This window comes from Hordeum vulgare, chromosome 7H (assembly GCF_904849725.1).
Source record: "Hordeum vulgare subsp. vulgare chromosome 7H, MorexV3_pseudomolecules_assembly, whole genome shotgun sequence".
Taxonomy (NCBI): Eukaryota; Viridiplantae; Streptophyta; class Magnoliopsida; order Poales; family Poaceae; genus Hordeum; species Hordeum vulgare.
The window spans coordinates 16234511-16256712 of NC_058524.1; the positions used below are offsets into that span (position 1 = coordinate 16234511).

At 46.9% G+C, this 22202-nt stretch overlaps 2 protein-coding genes across 2 annotated transcripts; both read left to right on the forward strand.

Moving 5' to 3' along the window:
- Window positions 1-9523: 9523 nt before the first annotated feature.
- On the forward strand, window positions 9524-16677 carry LOC123409796 (nucleolar protein 10). Its single transcript, XM_045102668.1, has 16 exons — window positions 9524-9812; window positions 9930-10028; window positions 10611-10702; window positions 10850-10950; window positions 11295-11385; window positions 11616-11674; window positions 11762-11882; window positions 11982-12050; window positions 12578-12630; window positions 13061-13169; window positions 13274-13444; window positions 13553-13711; window positions 13977-14069; window positions 14172-14354; window positions 15351-15541; window positions 15855-16677. The coding sequence occupies exons 1-16, from the start codon at window positions 9665-9667 to the stop codon at window positions 16411-16413; spliced, it is 2298 nt and encodes a 765-aa protein (XP_044958603.1). The 5' UTR covers window positions 9524-9664; the 3' UTR covers window positions 16414-16677.
- Window positions 16678-19443: 2766 nt separating this feature from the next.
- Window positions 19444-21867, forward strand: LOC123409797 (39S ribosomal protein L47, mitochondrial). The gene is made up of 3 exons (XM_045102669.1): window positions 19444-19731; window positions 20117-20274; window positions 21479-21867. Exons 1-3 carry the CDS (start codon window positions 19566-19568, stop codon window positions 21584-21586), a joined length of 432 nt encoding a protein of 143 aa, XP_044958604.1. The 5' UTR covers window positions 19444-19565; the 3' UTR covers window positions 21587-21867.
- Window positions 21868-22202: the final 335 nt, after the last annotated feature.

Here is a 22202-nt window from a genome sequence, read left to right on the forward strand (position 1 = left end):
ACCCTATACGCCCGGTGATTTACCTTTTTATCACGTCTCCAGGCATTAGTGGTGAAAACGTGGTATTGCCCATTACTTAGTTGTTTAGGATTGTTGCGGAAGCCCCCATGGTCATCCTGGTCCTGCGGAGCCCCCTGCGGGGGCGGCTGCTGGAAGACTCCTGGCGGGTTGTACCGCCGGTGGTGGTGCACAGGGTATTGGCCGCCACCTGGCTGTGGCACCCCCTGAGCCTCTTGTTCGGGAAAACCGCCGAAGGGGTTGTGCCTTTGGTTGGGCGCGGGGAGTTGGTCTTGGCGACGGTTCGGGTCTTCGCTCTGGCTCTTCTTGATCGCCTCGGCCCGAAATTCCCGCATCACGAAGCAGTTCTCCCAGGAATGGCCCGCCGGGCCGTCGGCCGTGGCGTGGTGCGGGCAAGGGCCTTTGAGCAGCTCTTCGTAGTTACGCGGTCTTTTCCCGCTGAAGCCTCGATTCTTCTTTTTGCCGTCATTGGCGTTGGTGTTGGCAACCAGATCCGAGGGCTCCTCATGTGGCCTACGCTTGCCGTTGGTCCCCTGGTTATGACGGTTGCGGCCTTGGAGGCGGGTATGCTTATTCGTTGAATCGCCCTTCTTGGGCGAGTTACCCTTACCATCCTCGCCGGGATCCTTGGTATCATCGGCTTCGGCATACCTAGTGAGGGTGTCCATCAGCTCGCCCATATCCTGAACTTTCCGTTTGAGTCGCCCCAGCTTCTGGACCAGGGGTTCGTAGTGGCAGTTGTGCTTGAGGATAAGCACAGCTTGCGCTGCCGTGATGTCATCCGATGAATGGATAATTTCCGCGACTCGCCGCGACCAATGATGCGCCGACTCGTCCGGGCGTTGCACGCAGTGTTGTAAGTCGACGATTGTCATCGGTCGTTTGCAGGTTCCCCGGAAGTTTTTGATGAAACGTTCCTTTAACTCGGCCCAGGACTGGATAGAATTGGGGGGTAAATTCTTCAACCAAGTGCGTGCCGATCCCTCGAGCATCATGGTGAAGTATATGGCGCAAACCGCCTCGTTTACGTCGAGCATGTCCATGGCGATCTCATAGCCCTCGATCCAAGATGTTGGTTCTAGGTCTGGTGTGTAATTAGGCACCTTTCTTGGTCCTTTGAAGTCCTTGGGCATTCTTTCGTTTCGAAGGGCCAGGGACAAGCAGGGCACCCCAACTCGTCCCCCGGTCCCCGCGGGAGGAGTCTGAGCCTCTTGAGTGTTGGGTGGACCTCCGCCCGGCGGGTCCTGCTCGGGCGGGTTGTCCCACGGGAGGTGACGCGGGGCGCTGTTTACGGCTGGCTGATCCTCCGGCCAACCCCTGGTATAGCTCGCCTGGGGGGTGGAGTGTAGCCGTTCGGGGCTGTGCGAGAACTGCGCGTTTTGGACCACCGCCGTCTTCAACATCTCAATGGCGTTCCTTGCTTCGATCTCAGCTGGGGTGTTGCCGTGGATCGGGAGGGACTCCAGATGGCGAGTTGTCCATTGCAATGATGCCCTCGAAGCTGAGCTGCATGCAATCAAAGAAGGGCTCCAGCTAGCTACAGAGCATTCTCAAGCTACACTTATCCTTCAATCTGACTGTGCAGAGGCAATCAAGATGATTGCCGATGCTTCCCCCAACAGATCAGCTTATGGACACTTGGTGGCGGATATCAGGGAGTATATGAACATTAGGGCTTTTGTTCCTGTCAAAATTCTCCGAGAACAGAATAGGGTTGCACATTGTTTAGCGAACTTTGGTAGATGTGGTGATAGCACAGCCTGCTGGTTGGGGCGTCCACCTTCATGTACCCGTAGTTTAGTCGTTGATGATTGTAACACTATCAATATGGAATAAAATCCCTATGTTGTCTCGCAAAAAAAAAAGTTATATGGTACAACACCGGCTAGCTCTTAGCCCGTGGACATGTTTAAAGCATTGGTCGCCTTAGCCCGTGGACAGCTTCATGGCTTTGTGAGAAGACGAGTGTAGCATCTGATGCATCCAAGTAGGATACATGCAAAACTCTTGATGCAAAGGAAGTTTTATAGCTTTTATTTTTCTGCATCTTGGCCAAATTTAATTATTTCATGGAAAATGGTGGTAATGTGGGTGTCCTTGTAGTTCAAATTTAATTGCACGGTTTTCCGACGCGTGTCCACCGAAAAAAATAGTTTGACAAATTCAAATATCTTGATTTGTCCTTCTGAAATATATTATCTTAACAACACGTGAGTTAAAATATATTATCTCTTGATTTGTCCTCCTAAAATACACTATCTTCAAAACAAATGAGTTAAAATATATTATCTTTAAAACAGGTGAGTTCGTCATACTCTAGAGCCCGAAGGATTCGATTTTTCTTGTTTTTTTTGACTTTTTAATGCCCCATGATTTTCTGACGTGTGTCATCCAAAAGAAAAACAGTTTGACAAGTTAAAATATCTTGATTTGTCCTTTTAAAATATATTATCTTTACAATATGACAGTTAAAATATATTATCTCTTGATTTATCTTTCTAAAATATATTATCTTCAAAATAGACGAGTTCAAATATATTATCTTTAAAACCTATGAATTCGTCGTGTATTTGTCATCTTAATATATATTATGTTAACACTTTCATATTATTTTCTTCTTCTAAAATACATTACCTCCAAACATATGAGTAAGATGTATTTGCCTCTTTCTTGTCTCCACCTGTCCCATCTCTCGAAGGCCCGTCGAATCCTCATTGTTACAGCGTTTACATGTCCATGCACCACCGTCGTATGCCCCAAAAAAATCTGATCATCTACCTCTTTCGCGAAGACTCCATGCCAATCCAGTGTTGTCGCTTCGCCACGGTGCATGCCAATAAAAGGGCTTCATCACTGCTCTGGTTTCTTCCACACCATAGCCTGCTTCTTCCCCGATTGTGCGGGTACCGTACCGTCGCCCTCAACATCCTTGCATCATGGTGTCACGGCCATCTCCATCGCCAGCCCTAGCATCATGCATGTTGCCACCACCTGTAGGGTTCTGCACGCCTCCCGCATCTACTATCCAACGTCGTCCAAGTCCCCACGCGCCATTGTCAGGCCCCCTCTATGTGCCGACGCATCCATCGTTGACCTCCCACACACGGGTTGATGCTCCACTGTGCATGTCCCTATGAGGACGACCAGTTGGTTGGCATGGTTAGCAACGACAAACAACCCATCCCCGTTGTGTGCTCGGCACCGACGTTGGCGGTGGACGTATCCAACTTGTACACGGTGTAGGAGACAACCAACGGTGGCTAGAGTCGAAGGCATGGAAAATAATAAACCACAAAGGAGACGGGGAAGAGCAACGCGAGGTCGATAGGTCACCAAAAAGTATAAACAAGCAGAACATAGATTTCGATCAGTTCGGCTGTTGTTCTTTTCTTTACATTATTGTGGCCCTATACATAGTTCATGAATTAGGCTATAAGGATTTACCCTATAATATTTTGAAACCAAACACCTCCACATTTATTCTTTACGCATATACTCCCTTGATAAGTAGAATTTCGTATACTCCCTTTATAAGTAGGAAGTTTGTACAAATTATGAAACCATACTCTAGAGCCCGAAGAGTTCAAACTTTCTGGGTTTTGGACTTTTTATGTCCCATGATTTTCCGACGCATGTCCTCCAAAAGAAAAACAGGTTTGCAAATTAAAATATCTTGACTTGCCCTCCTAAATATTATCTTGAGAACAGGTGAGCTAAAATATATTATTTCAAGATGGCCAAACCTAGCGGGCCCAAGCCTCGGAAAGCTTTGCCTCGGATGAGGATCGTTGTTCCAGTCGCCTCAGCGTATGTGTCTTGCTCTCCCATCATCTTTCAGTATCTGATTGAACTCATGCTTATCTGTCGAGTGGATTTCACTCAACAGAGTTGCTACCTCCGCCGCCTCTCTGCCGCACCAAGACGATGATCCCATGGACACGGATAACGCTGCCACATCCCAGCAAGGTACGTTGTCACGACTCTGAGAGTTTGTATTTATTGTTTCGCGAGTGCTGCCTTTAATCTTGCCCTTTTTCTGTAATTTCATGTTGTCCAGTCGGGCTTCCTTCGGAGGTGATTCATTTGGAGGACGACGACCAAAGGGGGTCAGGGCCAGCTTTGGCGCCTGTCCTTGAGGTTGTCCCATCTGCTGCTGCTCCCACCGCGAATGTGCCGCCGACCGAGACAATGTCGCCCACTGAGACGGTGCTCCTCGCGGCGGAACCGACTGGAGCGGAGCTTGGGATGCCCAAGGAGTCTTCTGCCGCGCCGGGTCCGTCAACCGTTCAGTATGACGCCCGACATCTCCCGGAAGACCAGGTGGGGGCTGCCAAGGACGTCATGGTGCAGGTGGAGTTGATGGTGGGTAATGCCAAGGGAGCGTACGACTCCATCGCGTCTTTGTACAAGAGAAGCTTGGAGCTCCGGGACGATATCCGAGTAAGTGCGCTAGTGAGTGTTTACTTTCCTCTTGTCACCCATTGGGGGTTTCAGTGATAGACTCGGATACAATAGGATGACTTTGCAGTGGGTTCACTCGGAGTGAACCCACGGTGGGCGCCAACTGTCGTGGGTATAAGTCTGACAGTAGATGTGTAGGGTACGAAAGGATGGGCAGAGCCTTAGCTACGGCGAGGTTGTATGAGTTCAGGCCCCTCTACTGTGGAGGTAAAAGCCCTACGTCTGAGTGCTCTTGGGAGCTTAGTGTCGAGTGGAATATAGGATTACAGTAAAAGCCAACCCCTGCACCAGTGGGGAAGGGCGGCTTATATAGAGTGCGCTGCCCTCCACAACGACCCGGTGGACAGGGGTGGAATAGTGGCGAATAAATGCCTATGTTACAGGTAACGTATGCCTTAAATGCTAGTAATGGTGTATGAAAACGTATGACTGTTGCCCTCCTGGAAGGTTACGATGTACAGAGTGGAATTCAGTCGGTACGTTAAATACGCTCCGAATGCTCGTCACCGACTGGATGATGGGGGAGTCCTTAGTTCAGTCGGAACTGCCTAAGGGCCTTGTCCTCTATGAAGGGTAGTCATTGGGTAGGACCTATAGGGCAGGCGTATGACCCTACCCTGGGACTATAACCCCATCATTAGTCCCCGAATGGATCGGGGTTGGAACGACGAAGTGATGCCTCGAGTACGGATCCGACTGGTATGGATGTGACTTTGGCATTGTTTGCCTCGATCCATTTTATCCTTTCGACCAGTGATCCGAGTGAATATACCAGTGAAACGAACCGTCAGGGACCGAGTGCTTCCGCGAAATCTTTCGATGTGACCGGTCCAACTGACAGCGGCGGATTTTCCGGGATCCTCAAATTTCGGTTGCCGCGTGCTCACCGTGGATGACGACATCGCCATCGAGTAGTTTCTGCCGCCTCGATTACCGCGTCGTTATCTTCTCCACTAACATCGCAGCAGCCGGTCGGGGGGATAAGATTTCGGGGCCACCTGTTAGCGACTCAGTCGGAAGCTTATTTAAGCCCTTCCGGCGGGGATCTCTTGTTGCGCTGCTCTTCTTCCTCGCATTAACCTCGCTCCTCCCGCAGCTTCCTGCGCGCCCCAAGCCTCCTCCTTCCTCTCCTCCTCTGCGGATCTGTTGCCTTCACCATGACGAAGGGGCAGACCAGCAAACTCGAAGCGCAGAAGAAGAAGAAGAAGGGGGCGGCCCCTGCTCAGCGGCGACAGCGGGCACTGCCGGCGGGTTGGATCCAGGGGGATTTCCTCCCCTCCACGGTGACGGCGGACGACTTGCTGGAGCTAGTGGAGCACGACATGATCGCCAACAAGTCGTGCAGGCTGCCGGCGGAGGGCGAGACGGAGCCGGTGCCGAAGGAGGGGGAGCGCGTCCTGCTGCTCAGCCACGTGTTCAGGGGTTTCTCCTTGCCTCCCCACCCCTTCTTCAGAGGTATTATGAATCACTTCGGGGCGCAGCTCCATCATTTTCCTCCGAACGCGATAGCCCACCTTGCCGCATTCGTCACCCTTTGTGAGTGCTTTATTGGATGTCCCCCCCCATTGGGGGGCTCTTTAAGTATGTCTTCTCCGCTAGGTCTCAAACTGTAAAAAAGCTTAGCCAGTCGGACAATAAGACCCATCTCCTCCAACTCTGCGGGGGCTTAGGCTTCCAGAAGAAAACAAAAAGTAGCTACCCCCCTCTCCAGTTGTCCGAGTCAGTTAGGAACTGGCAGTCGACCTGGTTCTATTGCCAGGACATCGCCTGTCCGAATGCTGCGACTGGCTGCCACCTTTTAGCCTAGACCGTCTGGCCCCTCCCAGGCAGCTTGCACTCTCAAAGGTGGAAAAGGTCCAGATCCAGCCTCTGGTCGACGCGTTGATAGCCGTCGTCCGCAAGGGAGTCACCGACACGGACTTGCTGGAGACTTTTCTGGGTCGGCGCATCCAGCCGCTGCAAGCCCGACACCACGCCATGTGGCACTATGTGGGGCCTGAGGATTCCACTCGGACTCATCCAGAGTGCGTGACCGCGGAGACTGTGACAGCGTGGGTCTGCGGCATCACAGGCGCATGCGATAACCCCCAAGGAGCCCGGCGAGTGAGGCCCTTCCGCGCCGACAATCCTCCTCCGAATGAGGTGAGCGCATCTTGTTGAGTGCTTTCAATCTTCTTAGTTTTATCGCTTTTCTTGTACCGTCGCCTGGCGTCTGACGTTGCCGACTGTGTCTTGTGCAGGAGTGGACTAACTGGCATTCTGCCGTCTCGAACGGGAATCCAGCTGAGGAAGAAGAGGGCAGCCAGGAGGGCAGCATGGACAGCGCCGAGTACGTCTCTGACAGTGGGGAGACGGAGGAGGAGACCAAAGAGGAGGAGGGAGGAGGTTGGGGAGCAGAGCTCGCCACCTCCACCATCAGAACATCGAACTAAGCGCCGTCACGATCCCGCGACTCCGTCGGCTCCTCCAGCGGCCCCGAGTGCTCCGCCAACCCCTCCCGTAGCTCCGAGTGCTCAGAGTGTGAAGAGGACTAGGGACGCTGCCGCCGAGCCCACGGACCAGCCGTCCAAGATGTCCAAACCTAGCGGGCCCAAGCCTCGGAAAACTTTGCCTCGGATGAGGATCGTTGTTCCAGTCGCCTCAGCGTATGTGTCTTGCTCTCCCATCATCTTTCAGTATCTGATTGAACTCATGCTTATCTGTCGAGTGGATTTCACTCAACAGAGTTGCTACCTCCGCCGCCTCTCTGCCGCACCAAGACGATGATCCCATGGACACGGATAACGCTGCCACATCCCAGCAAGGTACGTTGTCACGACTCTGAGAGTTTGTATTTATTGTTTCGCGAGTGCTGCCTTTAATCTTGCCCTTTTTCTGTAATTTCATGTTGTCCAGTCGGGCTTTCTTCGGAGGTGATTCATTTGGAGGACGACGACCAAAGGGGGGCAGGGCCAGCTTTGGCGCCTGTCCTTGAGGTTGTCCCATCTGATGCTGCTCCCACCGTGAACGTGCCGCCGACCGATGACAATGTCGCCGACTGAGACGGTGCTCCTCGCGGCGGAACCGACTGGAGCGGAGCTTGGGATGCCCAAGGAGTCTTCTGCCGCGCCGGGTCCGTCAACCGTTCAGTATGACGCCCGACATCTCCCGGAAGACCAGGTGGGGGCCGCCAAGGATGCCATGGTGCAGGTGGAGTTGATGGTGGGTAATGCCAAGGGAGCGTACGACTCCATCGCGTCTTTGTACAAGAGAAGCTTGGAGCTCCGGGACGATATCCGAGTAAGTGCGCTAGTGAGTGTTTACTTTCCTCTTGTCACCCATTAGGGGTTTCAGTGATAGACTCGGATACAATAGGATGACTTTGCAGTGGGTTCACTCGGAGTGAACCCACGGTGGGCGCCAACTGTCGTGGGTATAAGTCTGACAGTAGATGTGTAGGGTACGAAAGGATGGGCAGAGCCTTAGCTACGGCGAGGTTGTATGAGTTCAGGCCCCTCTACGGTGGAGGTAAAAGCCCTACGTCTGAGTGCTCTTGGGAGCTTAGTGTCGAGTGGAATATAGGATTACAGTAAAAGCCAACCCCTGCACCAGTGGGGAAGGGCGGCTTATATAGAGTGCGCTGCCCTCCACAACGGCCCGGTGGACAGGGGTGGAATAGTGGCGAATAAATGCCCACGTTACAGGTAACGTATGTCTTAAATGCTAATAATGGTGTATGAAAACGTATGACCGTTGCCCTCCTGGGAGGTTACGATGTACAGAGTGGAATTCAGTCGGTACGTTAAATACGCTCCGAATGCTCGTCACCGACTGGATGATGGGGGAGTCCTTAGTTCAGTCGGAACTGTCTAAGTGCCTTTTCCTTTATGAAGGGTAGTCCTTGGATAGGACCTATAGGGCAGGCCTATGACCCTATCCTGGGACTATAACCCCATCATTCTGTTTACACATCCATCCACTACCGCCATATGTGCCAAAAAAATCTGATCGTCTAGCTCTCTCGTGAAGACTCCATGCCAATCCAGTTATGTCGCTTCACCATGGTGCGTGCCTATAAAAGGGCTTCACAGCTGCCCCGCTTTCTTTCACACTGTACATGGACAGGTGTTGGCAGAATGCGTGCACCACGGGTAACACAAGGGGTTCTGAGCGTTGCTCGCACCTCCCACATCTGCTATCCAATGTCGTCCAAGTCCCCACGCACCATTGTGAGCCCCCTCCATGCATCGTCGCATCCATCGCTGCCCTCCCGCACACGGGGTGCTGCTTCCACCGTGCATGTCCCTATGAGGACGACTGGATGGATGCCGACGACAAACAATCCATCCTTGATGTGTGCCTGGCGTCGACGTCGACGGTAGACGCATCCAACTGGTAGGCGGTGCGGGAGACATCCAGCAGTGGCCGGAATCGAAGGCAAGGAAAAGAAAAACCCACAGACGAGACGGGGAAGAGCAGCATGAGGTGTACATGTCACCAAAAAGAAGAAAGAAGGCGAACATAGATTTCGATCAATTCGGGTGATGTTCTGTCCTTTACATTTTCGTGGTTCTGTACATTGTTCAAGAATTAGGCTACATATATTTACTCCGGTACAATATTTTGAAACCAAACACCTCCACAATTATTCTTTAGGCATATACTTCCTTGGTAAGTAGAAATTCATACACTCCCTTGATAAGTAGAAAGTTCCTACAAAATATTGAAACCATTAAACAAATAAATTAGCAAATGTGCCCACGAGATGTAATTGCATTCTTTTGTGTTTCCGCACGAACAAGCGCACATCTATTATCTCGGCGCTGCGAAATTCTTTCGTGCATATGAAGTTATAAACGCATGATGAATTCTTGAAAACTCAAAACAAACAAGCCTTAAACCAATCACTAAAGCGCGGTATGACTACTCCATAGTCTCTTCCCTAAGCTCTAAAGCAAGGCAAGCACGTCACACGTGCGCTAAACTGGTGGGTGGGCCGGCCCACAATGCGCCGCTGTACTGTAGGCAGGCGGCGGCGTGTATCGTAAAGAAGCGATTAGGCTAGAAGCGGCCCAGACCGAACCCTAAACCCACCCCGCATCGCACCCGACCTCCTCACAGCGGCGGCGGCGGCGGCGGCGCTCACCGTCCGGCCGTGACCCTCCCCCACCCGATTCTTCTCCTTGCTGCTGGGCAATCCCCGGGCATGGCCGCGAAGGGCGGCAGCGGCGGCGGGGCGGGGACGCTCAAGTCCACCTCCATCAACGGCGTCAAGCTCTACTCCGTCACCGGCAAGAACTACGTCGCCCCGTGGGTCCTCGCCAAGAAGAAGCGCTCCCTCCGCAAGGACGCAGGCAAGCCACCGCCCCGACGCCCCCCTTCACTCGCTCGCTGGCCTGCCTGCCTGCCTTTTGTTGATTCATTCATTCATTCATGGTGCCGTTGCTTGCCGCCTGCTTGACTTCTCACAGAGTACCAGCGGCGGCTGGAGCTGATACACGACCTCAGGTTCGAGACTGCCACCACCAGGATCAAGGTCACCCCCGACGGCCAGTATGTCATCGCCTCAGGTACATACATATACACAACCAATCGTTCCTTGTTTCCAGTCCGTCCGCTGGCGTTTATACGAATGATGAAGAAGAAAAGGAGACGCTGAAGCATTGTAGCTCTAAACCAAGGCAGCGCGCGTTGATCGATAAAAAATAGAGGGCAGTGTTAGTCTACCAAACGTCGTAAGAATTTAGTCTGCCAACTCAACATAGGTTGTGTCTCTAGTGTAGGCATCTTTATTTATGCGACATGCCTTCAGCACCCGACCCACATCTGCAATTGCGCTTTGCTCCTCTCTTCACCCGGAGGGGTAAGTTAGCCGAGCAGACCGAACCGAGGTTTAAAGATGGGACTTGTTGGTGTGGGTCGCACGAGTTAAATTTGTTTGCTTCTCAGAAAGCAAGGCCATTCCAGCTCTGGATAGTCGTGCTGATCACAAGGTGTTAATGAAGTGATCAACATGTAATTCACCCTTTGCAACTTGTAGCTTTAGAAACTTACCGCCTGGTTCTTGTTCATCTTCTGTTTGGAGTTTCAGTGTTAGCCACATCTTCTATGTACTATAAGGTGTTTGTATTCTCACGCCTCGTATTTGCCAGGTATTTACCCCCCACAAATGAAAGTCTTTGAGTTGAAAGAATTGTCGATGAAGTTTGAGAGGCACATGATCTCAGAAATTATCGATTTCGAGGTACTTTTAGTTTAATATAGTGAACCACATGTCTCCTCTGCTACTGGGCAGTCTTCTTTAACATTCCATTCTGGAAAACACAGGGCACACGTTGTTGAGCTGCTTTAATGTTTTCGACCTGACAAACTAGATTGTATCCTTCTTTAGGTCCTTGGTGATGACTACTCAAAACTCGCCTTTTTGTGTGCCGATCGTTCTGTATGCTTGCATGCAAAGTACGGAAGCCATTATAGCGTCAGAATTCCAAGGTTAGTTTGTCCTGTCATCTAATATTTCTTTGGTTTTCATTTCATTGCTTTTCTGACATATATATAGTTTGTCCTGTTATGTATCATTTCTAGTTACAACATATTGTTTGATGTATACTACTACTAGTACTCCCTCTGTTTGTAAGTTTTTGCCTGTTGTCTTTGGCTTGAGCTCGTCAAGGTTTATCCACCAATAGTTTTGGAACTATGTGTTGTTTGGTATAAACAGAGAAGTTCTGTGCTGGATGATAACAGACGGTGATACCATGGCAATGAGGAGTTTGTATATAGTCCTTGCCTGTCCTAATATTAAATTTACATATTGATGTTATCCATATTGACAGAATGGGAAGGGACTTGGCCTATGATTGCTGGTCTTGCGACTTGCTATGTGCTGCTTCGTCATCAGATCTTTATAGAATCAACTTAGAGCAGGTCAGATTTGAGTCCTTGATTATTCATGAATATAGAGTTATTTGGTTATCCACAGCCTCTCATATAATTCACGTGACACTGCTAGTACACAACTAATATTAAATAAGTATGAGCATGTTACTTTTAATTGAAAGCCACTGCGCATAGAGCCACAATTATGCCTTTTCTTGTCACGCTTCCAGTCTTTCTAGAATAAACATGCACACATTTTAAAATTATAAATTTTGCAGGGAAGGTTCCTCGCTTCTCTTACTTCCCAATCTCCAGCAATAAATGTGGTTACACGGAGGTAGTTCTTTTTATGGACTCGTGTCTTTGGAGTGGCATTCTTATTGAGTATTTATTAACCTATCATTGTCTTTGGTGGTACTCCCAGTATGATCCATGGGCTTGTTGCTTGTGGTGGTGAGGATGGTGCAGTTGAATGCTTTGACATGAGGAGGAAGTCTTCTGTTGGCAGAATTAATACAACTTCTTCTTCTGAAGATGTTGATCAGGTATCTTATTGTACCTTGTCAGCACCTTGCTAGTAATAATACACTAACACTGCAATTTCTTGACATTATTTTGTTGGTTCTTATGCTTCACAACTGCAGGAGGTCACGTCTTTGCAGTTCGATGAAAATCAAGGGTACCTTCTGGCTGTAGGGAGCAGCATAGGAAAGGTTCGATTCATCATCTGTTATGTTATTTGATTTTAACTGCTAATTTATAAAACATTTGAATTTTTTATTATTCCATCGAACATTATCCTGTCAGAACTAACAAACAGGAATCTCACTGTTTTGCAATGCATACTAAATTTGGCGTTATCTCTGTTGCTAGAATGATTCATGTAGTTTTACTTCATTTAGGTCTCAAGTTTCTGTGCTAAACATTTGTAACAGTTGTTCAAATTGTACACTTGATTCTGATGTCTACTTGGCACCTCTTTTTACTACTCCTAAAAATAATGATCTGCCATCGATTATCTTACTGCTAGTTTACAGGTAATTTTGCTTGGTAGCCTCTTTTTTCGTCCGGAAGTCATGTGATGATTGCTGAGTTTGTTGTGTATTCATTGGCTGGATGAAAGGATCATCCTGTCTTAACAAACTGATAATGTTGATAATCTAATTTCTACAAATTATGATATTTAATTTGTTTTAAGCTTATTATTCATATACTTCAGCTGTGTTTGGATTTTCTACAGGTATCGATATATGACATACGCATGTCTTCGCCTCTGCGAGTCAAGGATCACATGTAAGATCTGTATCTTTTTATTACGGGAAGAGATTTTTCGCTTGTTATGCATGAACAGTTTCGACCATTATTTTCTTTATATTCCATTAGGAATGTATATCGAATTTAAGGAAACAAAAGATCCATTCTCACTACATGTTTGGTTTCTGACGAGATTCCCATCGGATCCTTCATTCCAAATGGGACCTTATATTTCTGATAGCATGTTATCCCGGTCATACAGAACAGTACCACTTGGAGCTGTTCTAAAAGTGTATTCTGTATTCATTGGAATCTTGCAACTCCAGATCAGAATAAGCTTTATACAGAGGGATATGAAGCTTGACTAAATCGTAAAAAAAATGGCTGTGATCATTCTTGTGTTAGATATGATACTTTCCACTAAGCATGTGCATGTAAGTATGTAACGGGTGTTCTTTATTTATCGCAGGTATGGCAGTCCAATTTTGAATATCAAGTGGCACCAGACACTTAATTCTACCGAACCTAAACTGATAACTGCTGATAAGCATATAGTGAGAGTTTGGGATCCTAATACAGTGAGTTCCATCCTTCTCTGAAAGTGCTAAACCTCATTTTTTCGTGAGTGACGTTGATTTCTTTGTTAGATGACGATGACCTCATCTCACTATTTCATATTTAGGGAAACAACATGACCAGCATTGAACCTGATAATGGCTCTATCAATGATGTTTGCATCTTTCCGAATAGTGGTTTAATGCTATTAGCCCTGGACAACAGCCAGATACCCGCCCACTTTATTCCTGCACTTGGCCCTGCTCCAAAGTGGTGCTCACATCTTGATAACCTAACTGTGAGTCCCCCCCCCCCCCCCCCCCCCCCCCCCCCCAAAAAAAATGGTTTTGTACCTAGTTTAGTAAACCTTGCCTTGACATTTCCTTGTGTCAATTCCTCAAAACAGGAGGAGATGGAAGAGAAACAAGAAAACACATTATATGATGATTACAAATTTTTGACTGAAGAAGAGATGGAGCGATTGGGTCTCTCTGAGTACAAAAACAGTGATGCTGTCAGAGCACATTTACATGGATATGTTATACACTATGATCTATATAAGAAGGTAATTATTTTTCTGTTCATCTATTCAAAGTACTGCAATTTACTTGAAAGTTGAGGTAGGATTGCTGTCACCTACCACCTGAATTTCCAACATGAAGACATTTTATTCTGTACAGTTTGTCTTTGTAAAAATATTTCTTTGTATTAGTCTGACAACATGGTTGAACATAAATGTGGACTTCCTATGTCTATATGTCATTTGTGGATGGTTTGATAAAAAGAACGCTTCATACATTCTATTTATGAGGATCTGTATTTCTTTTCAGCAACGGGCTAAACTTCATATTGCTGATTATGAGACTATTCAAAAGGAGATGAAGGCAAAGAAAATAGCAGCACTAAGGACATCTCGTATAACGGTAATGTTTGCTCATCTCTTCCTTATATGTATTAACATCTACATATGTCAATATGTGTGACTGTTATCCTAATGAGTGCCAGTATTTGCTTTATTTATGCAGCAAGTTGTCAAAATACCAAAGGCTAACCGGCAACTTTTGGAGAAGATACAAACCGAGGAAGAGGAATTGGATGCTGGTGTGGAGAATGTTAGTAAATCAAGCATCAGGAAGAAGAAAATAAAACTAGAAATGTATAAGTCATTATTGACTGATCCACGTTTCGAAGAGATGTTTAATAATAAGGTATGCATTTCAGTTTCAGACTTAATTTTTGAATTAACTTCTCAAACCCACATGTTCTCTTTCAAAACCATGACAGAATCACATGTTTTGTTGTTCCAAAACTACTACCTCCGTCACAGTTTATAAGGCACACACGTGTATCTAGGTCGTCAATTTGACATATATAAAATGTATTGTTTTATATAAAAATTATATCATTAGAAAATAGAACATCTAAATTTTTTAATGATATATTTTTTGTAATATATGATTATCATTAAGTTGGTCAAATTGACGACCTAAGTATACGTGCCGGACTTATAAACTGAGATGGAGGGAGTACCATTTTCTTACAAGCGTGTCAAAGAGCCTAAATCCAGTCAGATCTAGTCGTTCTGGCAATGATAGCCACTCTGCAAGATTCACAAATGCAATCTCATCCCATCCTATTTAGCTAACGTGGAATGCAGGAGTATGACTTTCTGCAGTCCTTGCAAAAAAATGTGTAATTCTGCAGAACAAATTCTTAAATGTGTGGTTATGAAACAGTTTTCACAAAGTATCTATAGCAAGAAATTACTATTTTCTTAGGCAATGTAGATGTCAACATTTTGTTGCTGCTTCATCCTTTCGGGGTACCCTGATGATGTGATGTTAATTGTAGTAGTTCTAATATGTGGAAATTTTTATTATCAGGTCAACTCTGTTATGCATTTCATGTTTGTACCTTGATGTTTTCCTGATCTTGTACTGTCTTGATACTTGTTCAGCCATGTTGCTGTTTCATTTTGAATGGAAAGCTTATATAGCCGCATGGTGCACACATGCTAGTGTTGTTTGTAACCTAATTTCCTTTGATTTGTGTGTGTTGGATGTGATCCGGCAATTAATACATTATCGTAACTTCACTTTACAGTAGTTGCTGCTGTGCCTTTTAACTACAAGTAACTTTTTAAGCTAATTGTTCCTAAATTGGTAATCGTGTGTGATTTTCTAATTCATCGATCTTATGGGCAGGACTATGAAATTGATGAAAATTCAAGAGAATATGAAGCACTCCATCCTCAAGTGGCCACAAAGGAACCTCATTTAATCGAGGAACATTTCGAGAGTGTTAGTGAAGATGAAGACGAACAAGATGCTGGTTCGTCTGATGCGTCAGCAGAGTCTGACAGTGACACTGGCATGCATAACTCAAAGCGTATAAGGTGAGATCTTGTTTTATTTTGGTTAGGGTGAACTGCATATTTGCAACTGGTGTTTTTCTGTCATGCTTGTGCAGATGTGTGTTTTATGTTAGCTATTTCCAGTCTTAAGCAACATCAGCACGTTGAAATATTTAATAATTTAATTTTCCAAAGCTGCATTTCTCGTATGTATAGACGCACACAAGCACATGTGTCTTACCTTCTGAATCCACCCAATCTGTTTCTAAAAATGGCTGTACTGTATGTCATATGCTCTCATTTGCTGAACTCTTCTGGTTCACCAGAAACGTGCTAATACCTTTTCACCTTACAGGTTGTATGAAGTGAAGGATGGACGCCATGCCGAGGCGTTTTTGAACAGTGTCTCCCTCGGCAACCAGGAAGCTGTGCCCATTGGGGACAGGGTAGCCGCACTGGAAAGGAAGCAGAACTCACGTGCGCTCGACAAGGTGAAGTACGGGCCTGGTGGCTCGCGGGAAATCTCCTTCAACCCTAGGAGCTCAAGAAGGCGCACCGAAGAAGATGAGCACAGCGAAGAAGAGCAGAAAGACTACAAGAGGAGAAGCGTGCAGTCCCTGGGGCTGAAGCAAAACAAAGCTGAGTTCTATTTGTTCGGCGGACGGGGAGGCAGAGGAGGTGGCGGGGGTGGTCGAAGCAGGGGAGGTGGAGGAGGAGATCGTGGTAGGAGAGGCGGGGGCGGGCGTGGCAGAGGCGGCGGAGGCAGAGGTGGAGGTGGTGGCGATTTCGGGGGCGGCGGGTTTGGGGGCGGAAGTGAATTTGGAGGCAGAGGTGGTGGCAGAGGCAGGGGCAGGGGCAGGGGTATGAGCAGGGGTAGGGGAGGGGGCAGGAGCAGGGGAAGGGGAAGGGACTGAGCACACACCCTCTGTTTACATGACCCACTCGAATGTCGCGGGGACATTTCGTCTGGCGAAAACGACTAAGATGGTGCGAGATCTTGAATCCTCACGCATTAATGTAAAACTGTATCCCGCTTTACGCTAGAGTTAGGATAGCGCGGACAAATGCTTCCAAAATTTTGGCAGCGATAAATTTTGACTGATGCTCCATTATATGGTTTGTTTGGAACTCTGGGTGTCTTTTCAACAAGAACAACTGTGAGGCAGAATATCCTGTTATCTGCCTGTGTTGTATTCCCTCTGATTCTAAATATAAGTCTTTTAGAGATTTCACTATTGTATCACATACAGAACAAAATGAAAGAAATTACACTCTAAAATATGTCTATATATATAAGTATGTAGAATCTTTAAAAGGATATATATTTAAGAACGGAGAGAGTATGTCCTATAAGGCTATAATGCTAATACCATCTCCAGCCGGTTGGTCCCCTAGCGTAACCTTTCAGCTTGTAGGGGCGCATGTTTTCATAGCGTAACCTTTCAGCTTGTAGGGGCGCATGTTTTCAGCCATCCCCCGGGTTTCAGCCGCAAACATACTTAAATTCAAAGTTCTCTTTCTCGCTACCAAAAGCTCGACATAGTTTCGGCAGTCACCATGCCACAGGTGGGCGATCATCATGTCACAGGTAGGTGATCGAACATAGCTAAAGTCCGGTGATCAAAATGATAGGAATCATAGATATGAAACTCAAACGACAAGCTCCTCTCCTGCAGGGTGTGGGAGAGCTCGGCGTAGGCGCGGTGCTCGGTGTTGGCGTGGACGCTGTTGCAGTGCTCGGTGTTGGCGTGGGTGCTGTTGGTGTTGGCGTGGACGCTGTTGCAGTGCTCGGTGTTGGCGTGGGTGCTGCTGGTGTTGGCGTTGTGGGCGTCGTTGCAGTGCTCGGCATTGGCATGGGTGCCATTGGCGTTGGCGTTGTGGGCGCAGTTGCAATGCTCGGCGTTGGCGTGGGCGGGGTTGTGGTCGCCATCGGTCCTGTCATGAGGTTCAAGATGAGGTGGCGCTCTGCCATGTACCACGCCTTCATCCGCGGGTCCATTGTCGCCATGTCTCCTCCCATCAGGGAAGGGGAAGGGGCTAAGCACCCTCTGTTTGCATGACCCACTCCAATGTCGCGGGGACATTTCGTCTGGTAAAAGCACGCATGACGGTGTGAGATCTTGAAACATCTTCACGCGTTGTACTGTATCCGGCTTTATGCTGGAGTTAGGATAGCACAAACATATAGTGGTGGAGCCAGGATTAAAACAAGCCCCAGTCCTAAGAAAAAAGAATTGTCGCGAAGGAAAAACTTAATGTCCATAAAGCTTTTAATTACCTCAGAAGATACCTCGTACTATCAAATATGGTCCAGTTGCATGAAAAATTTAGAATTTACAATCAATGCTTAACGATACAACAAAATAGATAAAACATGAAAAAACCCTACAAAGAAAAGTGTATGATAAGAAAACCCTAACCAATGGTTTGCTTCATCAATGCCTCGCATAAAACGGTGGAATAAGAGCCAACAACTTGAAGATATAAAAAAGCAAAATTTCATAAAAGAGGGCATAAACATCAAGGGTCTGTTTGGTTCATGACTAATTTTTACACAACTAACCTTAGGCAAAGTGTGGCTGTCAAAAAAAGTATGGCTAACAAAATGAACACCATAAATGTGACAAGATTTGACAAAAAAATTAAGTGTATGACATATGGACCATATACCTATAAAAGTGTGGCAAGATACAAGTGTGGTAATGAACCAAACACATGCCTAAAGTATTATGGCATGACTAAGGTTAGGCGTGGCAACCCTAGGCTGTGAACCAAGCAGGCCCAAAGTGACACAATTTCCATTGATGCAAATCACTTCATCTTCTATTTCCACTAACAAAAATGCTACACTTACGTAAAACTTCTATGTAATGCTACTTAGGCCCTATTTGGAACCATAATAGATTATGATAATCTGGATTATGAAGATAGATTATATAATCTGGTTTATAAAAATAATCTAGGTGACCATGTTTGGAGGCCAGATTATATAAACTGTAATCCAGGTTGTACATTGCATAATGACCTGTCTGCCCTCTGTTTTTTTTTAAAAGAGGAGGGTGGCGGTGGTAGGAATGTAATTATCTCCAACTTTACAAGGGTAATGGGTCATTAGCAATCCATAATCTGATTTTAGCTGGTATAGAGTAGATTATGAGTTTTTAATAATCTATCCATCTAGTTTTTATAATCTACACCATAAGCTGTCCTGTTTGAAGACAAAATAGATTATAAAAACTGAATTATATAATCTGGATGGTTTCAAACAGGGCCTTAACTTTCTTAAATAATCTCTCCTCCCCCTCCAGATTTCAAGTGGGTGGGGCCCTTTCCTAATTAACCCAATTAAAAGAGGACACCTAAACAGCTACGTTAGTTTAGGTGCAGTATTGTTGTTCCACTAATCCTAGCCTAATTAATTACCTTCACATCATCTATTACGTAAAATCATCACGTAAGGGCGCGTTCGGTAACCCTCCGCTCCATGGCTCGCTCCAGGAGCGGACGGAGCTGCAGTTAAACTTTTTGGAGTGAGCAAACAGACGCTCCGCAGATTCTGTAATTGGGAGAAGCTAGTGGACTGCCGAACAGGTCCTAAGTTTTAGTATGTGTAGCATTGCTTATTCATGGGGTTTTGAGCGAACTACAGCTGTGTGGTTGCGTTCGGTTCCACCTTGTATTGATGGTTTATGGCCTCTCGACTGTAACACTATGACATCTTAATAAACTTCCTTTATCCCGCAAAAAAAAAAGAGGGCATCTTGGGCACAGGAGCGAAACAAATTCTTACGGGCATGATTCCACTTTTTTTTCTTTTTGATGTGAATTCGATAGGTTGTACTGCTGGCATGATTCGACTGAAAGCGCGGGGCTGCTTTGCAAAAACAAAAAAGCCCTGAATCGGCCCGACTCGTTACCATCCTGGTCCAAATCCGGCCCAGAACCCATTTGTTTTGGGTCTAAACCCTTGTTTCCGTTCCCGTGGATCGGTCCCAGCCGCCGCCGCCGCCCCGCCCGCCGGCATCTCCTCTTCCCCCGACGAGACCCGTCCCGCTTCAGGTCCGCCATGCTTTCCCTGTCGAGGACGCTCGCGAGGCGGCTCTTCTCCACCGCGCCCGAGGGCGCCTCCGCCGCCGCATCGACGTCGGTGGCGAGGAAGGCGCAGAACCCGCTCGAGGAGTTCTTCGAGGTCGAGCGGAGCACCGCGGACGACCAGCCCGCGCCCCACTACGGTACCAACATCACTCCCCGCTCCCATCCCATCCCATCCCATCCCATCCCATGTACTCTACGAGGGTGTTGGCGGATTTTCGACGGATAGGCCGTCGTGACACATCCGGTTCATGGATCATGCGACGCCACCAATCTCATGCCAGTACTACTATGTTATTGCTTCCATATACTTACTCTCCGGTACTTTGCGATGATCCTGAATTTTGTCACGGTGGTGCGTAAGGTCACGCCGTAGGTCGTAGCAGTAGGTAGGATCTTACATTTCCCATGTCTCAAGCCTGCTTTTGCTACGAACGGTACGAGCAAATGTAGTTACACATCATTCTTGTCAGGAAAGCTAATGAGTGTTGTTGCCTTTTGCTTGCCCTTAATTGATATTGATAGGTCGTGGCTGGAAGGCCTCTGAACTGCGCCTGAAATCCTGGGACGACCTTCATAAGCTATGGTATGTGCTGCTAAAGGAGAAGAACATGCTCATGTCCCAGCGCCAGATGCTAGCTTCAGAGAGTATGGGTTTCCCAAACCCGGAGCGCATTTCCAAGGTATATCCACTAGGCGCCACAACCTGACGCCGTTCCTCGAGCAATTAACTGCATGTTTTGGTTCCACGTGCAACAGATCTTGATTTCATCCAATAATTGCATCCTGCTTATTGTAACATGTTTGCTCACTCCACCTGTGGATGCCAAGCTATGCCCAGTACAAGTCAAAAATGTTGCATCTCTGAACCCCTGCCATCTCTACCCAATCATATATTTATGATACTTGTGTCTTCTTTTTCTTTTTTTGCTACCTAATACAACTGCAATTCGGTAGCTCTAGTTTCATGATGGATTCAAAATCAGAGGTGACATCGGGTATTCTACTGCTCCTGTGAAGGTACTGCATGGAAGTGACCAAAATAAGCCGCTGTCTTCATGAATATTCATTAAAGCTTACTGTCCTTGAATATCCTTGGTTCGGACAGGCAAACTGTGTGGTCAGAGATATTGTGGAGTATGCAATGGTGCTCAGAAACGATGGCCTTCTTAATAAACTGAACCCCAGAACGCGTTCCTTTTCGACAAACAACACACTACTAATTCTCCTGCTTTCGCATGTTATGCAGCATGGACATGCTGGAAAACAGTTTCTTTATGCACAGTTAGAGAGAAATTTATGAAACCATGTCTGTCTTGGGGACAGTAACTTTTTTTGTTTTGTTTTCTAAAATGATAATTTATTGGTGGTGTTCAACATTGGTGCAAATTTGGCCACTTTTCAATGCTGTTTTTTTTTCAGCCCTGGGTACTTTTGCTTTTCAAGAAATAATGAATGAATAGTTAGTCAACAATATGTTGTTGATGAACTTTTCAATCTGGAGATATGCCCTGCTTTATAGGACATCATTCCTTCCATTTGGTTCTTCTCAAGTGTCTACGTGACTCAATATTTCTTTTCATCAGCGTATTTTTTTCCAAGGCGCGTTCTCTGTTCAAGACACAGTTTAGTGCTGGGTACTTGCTCTCCAGGAAATAATGAGTGAACAGTTGGTCAACAATATATTGTTGGTGAACTTTTCAATCTAGAGATATGAACTGCTTTATTATAGGATACCATGTCCTCTGTTTGGTTCATGCTAAGCGTCAACGTGAATTGAAAAGCTTGTTACTAGTGTGAAGCATCAGTTTTTTTTTCTTTGCCAATTCATCTTCTCTGTTCCTTAGGCGGCACTTGACTCGCCCTGCTATTGTTTGTTTCTTCCAGGTGAAGAGATCGATGTGCCGGATCAAGCACGTGCTGACGGAGCGGGCCATAGCGGACCCTGACCCGAGGAGGACCGCGGAGATGAAGCGGATGATCAACGCCATGTGATCGACCCACGCCACGCCGCGCTTCAACTGTCCGTAAGCAGCAGCCGTAGCAGCATTAGCATCTATTTACTGAAAAGAAAGAATTTGCTTGGTTCCCTTCTTGTGTTTTATGCCTGCCCCTGTAAGATGCATAAGACCGGCAATCCTTGAGTCACCCGTGTAACGCCATCCGCCCCCCGACAGCTCCACGGATGAACGTCAACGGACTTGTGTTCGAATAATCATGACTACCACCCGCAGCTGTGTGTTTGCACAATGTGATATGCATGTCCACTGGTTTCATTTCTGGCTCTGCGTAGCCAGAGCTTAGTCTTCAGGCGGCCTTGAGGGTGAGAGCGGCTCCATTTGGTGTCGTTCATCCATTCATTTAGTCAATGTTCTTCTATCATGTCAATGCAGGAATTCATTTAGTCGATGTTCTTTTATCATGTCAATGCAGGACAGGATAGGCGTCCTTGTGTCCTGCGATGCCGTCGCAAGGATTAGTACACCATGCACAGTAGGTGTGAGTTTTTTGTGGAATATTATTAATACTACCTTGTACTGTGGGATGCCCTAAAACGAGGCAAAAAATAATAATAACACATAATGACTATTCACAATTCTGGGGCTAAACC